The 5,310-nt window shown below is 48.8% G+C and overlaps 1 protein-coding gene across 1 annotated transcript; it reads right to left on the bottom strand.

Moving 5' to 3' along the window:
- Positions 1-528: 528 nt before the first annotated feature.
- Positions 529-1,859, bottom strand: LOC124696015 (putative serpin-Z5). Its single transcript, XM_047228807.1, has 2 exons — positions 1,464-1,859; positions 529-1,368 (listed from the first exon to the last, which is right to left on the bottom strand). Exons 1-2 carry the CDS (start codon positions 1,857-1,859, stop codon positions 529-531), a joined length of 1,236 nt encoding a protein of 411 aa, XP_047084763.1.
- Positions 1,860-5,310: the final 3,451 nt, after the last annotated feature.

Raw genomic sequence — 5,310 nt, 5'->3', positions numbered from 1 at the left:
CAATTTCATTGCAAAGTAAGCAACTAATTTTCTTTATGCATACAGACGTGTTAAAAAATCTGAGCTGATTGATGTAGTGCCTAACAATACTTTTGTTAGTACTGGCCAACTAAATGAGGATCTATTTGGCTAATGAGTGAAGGTTGATCAGAGAAGTACAGTTGGAAAGCACTTGAAATCAAACAATGCACATGCAGGTCCCCATTGAAAAACTTGCTGAAACTTTCAGGTTGCCGGACGAGCTACAGTACACCTACTTTGGCTCTGGTGGGAGCAGAGAAATAAATAAATTGTTCGCGAAACTGAAATCTAGTAGTGGTGATATACGATGAGCGTGCAAAATCTTGCCTTGCAGCGCCGCACTGTTCTCCCAGCCCTGGCCACGCGCACAGCCATGGTGCTTTCAGTAGTGTTCTTTCCAAGATAATGAGCACAAGGAGATAGCAGAATTAAGCAAATAGCCAATGCCTGAAGTTTATAGAATCTCTTTTTGACATGGAAGTTTCTGTAATCTCGATGCTATGCTGATCAGTTGGTGGGATCAAGGACATGGCCGGCGAAGACGATCACCCCTGACCGCTCCTCCATGATGAAGAAACTGAACGGATGGTCAGCGACGAACTGGACCGGTGGCTCTCGCTGCCTTGCAGTAGTATCAAATAGCCCAATTGTGACCGCAGCCGCCTCTGTCCCGTCTTCGTCCACCTTGACGACTGCTTTGTGCAGAAGCTTGCTCAGGAATGTGCGGCTTTCCTTCTCGAAAATGCCCCGCAGGTCGGCCGACTCCGACGAGAATGGCAGCGAGAGCCCCAGCTGACGGAGGTCACTGACAAGGTCCCGTTTGAAGCTTATCTCAAATTTGGGCAGTCTAACCCTGACGGTCACAGCCGCCGTCTTGGTCAGGACATTGTACAGGTAGTCTGGCTTGGCGGTGATCGCGTCCACCATCTTGGCGATCCCCTGGCGCTCGTGCGGGAGGAAGAGGTACATGGAGTACTGTGTGTCGTCCGCGTCAGGCGAAGCCACGCCAGCTGCGCCGCCTCGGCCATGCTTTTGTACGTCGTCTCGGCCGTGCTCGTAGGGGAGCTTGAGCACCTTGAACCCGTCGACGCACGAGGCGTACTGCGCCCTGTACATGGTCTGGGACATGAACTGTACGTCGACACGGCTGCCGTCGAGCCGGTGGAACGTGCTGGGCCGCGAGCGGCGCGGTTCGAACGGAACGTCCCACTTGGCCTTGAAGTAGACCGCGTTGGCGAGCACGAGGTCGGTGCCGGCGGCGAAGTCGTCGGCGGAGATAATGGAGTCGATTAGGTTGTTCGTGGCCTTCTTTACCCAACTGTTGATCGCCTCGGCTACTTCCTCCGGCTTCAGAAATCACCATGAATTTTGTTGTCAGAGATTCACAGTTGAACATAATTCTTGAACATGAACAAAAAAAACAGACAGATCTACCAACTGACCTCGCTGGCGAAGCTCACGGTCCGGGCCTTGGACTTGTAGGACTCAACCGCGACGTCCCGGAACGCCGTCTTGAGCCCGCCGCGCGAGGCGTCGATCCAGATACCGCCGCTGAAGAGGACGCGCGGCCCTCCGGAAGCCGCTCGATCGCCCAGGACGCGATGGACGATGAGGCGCCCGCAATCGGCGAGGCCCGCCGCTGACGGCGCCTCGAGGAAGGCGAGCAGCTGGTTGAGCGTCGCGCCGCGCGCCCCCGCCGCCAGGAGCGCCAGCGCCGCGTGGATGGACACCGGGGAGAAGGCGACGTTTCCCTTGGTGGCGTTGCCGCCTGCCGGCGCGAGGTGCTTGGCGAGGCGGAGCGCGAAGGATGTCTGCCCGTCGCGGATTGCGGCGACCATAGCTGGGCCTGGGCCTGGGTGCGGGGCGGGGCGGAGATCCGTGACGCGTGCCAGTATCGCATGGAGTTCGGCACCGTACCACAGCGTTGCGGCGACGGCGAACGCGAGAAGGAGAGGGATGCACACGAGCTTCGGCGACGGATTTGGCAGACGAGGGGACGCCATCGGCGGCGGCAGGTGATCACTGTGTTGGGGCACGGTGGCACAACCACCATTTACAATGCCGGCGTGAAAATTAGATAATTTTCAGACGGGAAAATTTGCTACAGGACACTCTTATTTTCTGCCAAAACACACCGCTCAATTAAGTCTTTGTCAGGTATCATTACAATTTTATGGCACATTTGACAGAACACACCACCAGGCCGTAAACGGAAAGTTATGCATTTTGTATTCAAAACCAATCATCCCGCAAAACATTCCCATTTCGCCTAGGTGGTGTGTTCTGGCAAATGTACCACAAAATTGTAATGGTACCTGGCAAAGACATAATCGAGCAGTGTGTTTTAGCAAACGCCAGAAAATAATAGTGTACTGTAGCAAATTTTCCCATTTCAGACATAGAGACAATAGAGTGATATCACGGAAAAACAAACACAAACACAAACACACGTGCAAATGACACAAGATATAAGGATTTACGTGGAAAACCTCCTCAACCTAAGGAGGGAAAAACCACATGTGTGAACCAACCGGTCTAAGAGCATCTCTAGCAGAGCTCGTAAAGGCTTAAAGCCGAAAAATAACCGCCAGTTTACGGGTTCGGGCCGAAAAATGGCGTCGATCAGCCGTAAACGAAACAAAACTGAAAATATTTTTTTCGGGCTGCGTTCGGTTCGCTCCGCCGGCATGTATTTGATGGGTTCGTTGCATGGAAAACAAAAAATTTCTACCGTGAACATGAACAAAAACCAAGATCCAATCTAGGAAGAAGCAAGATCTAATCTACCAAGATCTAAGCAACGAAACCCTCGAAGATTCTAAAGCCTACGAGATTAGATCTCGTTGTTGATGTAGTCGATTGTCATGTGCTGCAATCCGGCAGCACTTCCGTACTCGGTCGCACAGTCAGCTTCCTACCTGATCAGAAGATTTGAATCTGTGAGTTTTAAGAGAGAAAGGAAACATTAGGGGCTGCTGAACAAACATACGAACAGAGTGAACATGAAAAATAATCAAAAGTATCTGACTAAACATGAAGGCTACTTGAGTCCATCTATGGCTGTATCATTATTGCTGCAGAATATTGTACCATTAGCACTTGTTAATCTATAATTCTATATCAGTAGTTGATGATGTTTCAGGAAAAGGAAACATGATCTACATGCAGACAAAAATGCCCATAGGCACCCTTCAGGCTCTTATACAGTATTTGGTAGCACTATGGTCAGAATAATGAACACAGGCAGGCATCAGCCCCAAAAGAATAGGTACAAGTCATCCTTCACACTACTGCACTTAATAGGGCCTGCTAATTCAGCAAGTGCTGATAAGTGATACACTGGATTGGAAGATCCATGCTAAAATACCTTTCAGCAGTATGGCAAGTTGCTTGCAAGACAATTTCTCATCAGTATCAAAATTGTGGAATATGACTGGTTTTATGTCTGAACAAATGTCTAGTTCAAGGAAACACTGACGAACTCAACCAGAGATGATCAAGTATTGACTATTAAGAAGGTTAATACTACCTCCATCCCAAGGCTTAATGCTTTTTTTGAAAAGTCAAACAAAGTAAAGTTTGATCAAACTTTTAGAAGAATCTATGAACAAATATGATATTTTGTAGATACCATATGAAAATATATTTCATTATCTATTTAATGATATTGATTTTGTACTTTTCATGTTAATGATTTTTGATAAAAACTTGGTCAAACTTGACATAGTTTGACTTTCTGAAAAAAAATATAGGCCTTATGCCTTGGGAATGGAGGTAGTATATAGGACTACAGAGAGAAGCGGTTGAAAATAGTGATAACTGGCTACATATGCACAACATTGTTCTTCTAGGTTATAAAATGCATTGACTGAGTAACAGATGTAGGCAACAAGAATGCAGCACTGTAGATATGTGAATGGATGATGTTCAGCCAGAAATGCATTAACAAAGAAGAATTAGCGAAGAGAAAGTACCCAGAGATTCATTAGCTGGTAAACAGGTACCCTTCAGGTCTTTGGGTGTCTGTCTGAACGAACCAGAACATCTGCCAGAGTCTTGTTTTTTCGGACGTCATTCTTGCCTAAAAAGGATTCATTTGATCAGCGTACAATATTTCAAATAACAGTCACAACACTAGCAAAAATAATTTGAACAGTATAGATTTCTCTTAGTTGCATAAAGCAAGGTTATCAAGAATTCAGCAAATGGTACACATCAGCCATAACAAAACGATAATCAGAGGAATACATTGTTTTGAAGAAAAAACTTGACAAGTCAGTCAAATAAAGTTGTGTATAAGAGTGATTAAAATGGATACAAAAATACTCAAATCCTTAAGGAACCTGTGCTGTAAATTAGAATTCATAAACAGCAGATAACTCTAAGAGCATCTTCAGTCGCGTCCCCCAAACGACGTCCGGCAATAGCGCCGAATTTTCGTTTGGGGGACGTCCGGACGAAATTTTCGTTTGGAGAAGGTCCCTTTCCCAGCCACGTCCCCCAAACGCGACCTCCAAACAAAAAAGCAAGTGTAAAAACCGTGACCGGCGTCCCCGATGAAGACTCTATACAAGGGGATGGGCTAGGGACGCCGGACAAGATTTGAGGGACGTCCGGAGCGAAGCGGCCTTTGGGGCATGCGACTGGAACGCTTTGGGGGACGCGACCGGAGATGCTCTAAATCATGCTTTATACTGGAAATTCGAGCTTGCAACAAAACACCAAATGGGGCTGCCGGTATTAGCTGCGTTAGCAGTCAATTACTGATAAGAGGCAGAAGATAGCCACTGGTGTTAGAATTGTATTTGTATACGTACTCGTATACGTATTGTAACCATACTTTGTACACTATAAATATATCAAGACCCCTACCCGATGAGGCACATCGGGGTAGGCTTCTCCACATACGGTTTCTTGGTTTCTTTACATGGTATCAGAGCCGCGCGCGTCCTTGACCTAGGTCTGCGCCGCCGTCTTCCGCTGTCGCCGGCGCCCTCCGCGCCGTCCTCTTCTCCGCCGCGATGGAAACCTCATCTGAGTCAACGACTCTGCCGGTGATGACTGATCCCACTACGACATTGACTCTGGGCGCGTCTCCGCCGATCTCTGCGTCGCCCGTGGACCTGGGCGGGTCGCTGCCTGCGACCCTGGGCGTGCCGCTGCCCACCTCCTCCTCGTCGCCTGCGACCCTGCCGCCGCCGGCCTTCTCTGTGCTTCCCGCGGGGCCGCCGGGGCCTGCCCTCTACACCGACGCGGCGTTGGTCGCCACCTCTCTCGGTCAAGGCGCCG

Source organism: Lolium rigidum, chromosome 3 (assembly GCF_022539505.1).
Source record: "Lolium rigidum isolate FL_2022 chromosome 3, APGP_CSIRO_Lrig_0.1, whole genome shotgun sequence".
Lineage (NCBI taxonomy): Eukaryota > Viridiplantae > Streptophyta > Magnoliopsida > Poales > Poaceae > Lolium > Lolium rigidum.
Note: the sequence above shows the minus strand (reverse complement) of the source record. Positions and strands in the feature narration are given on the sequence as shown.

Coding starts and splice junctions, on each gene's coding strand:
- LOC124696015 (XM_047228807.1), bottom strand. CDS start 1,859: ATGGTCGCCGCAATCCGCGACGGGCAGACATCCTTCGCGCTCCGCCTC. Junction 1,369..1,463: donor CCGTGAGCTTCGCCAGCGAG/GTCAGTTGGTAG, acceptor TGATTTCTGAAG/CCGGAGGAAGTAGCCGAGGC.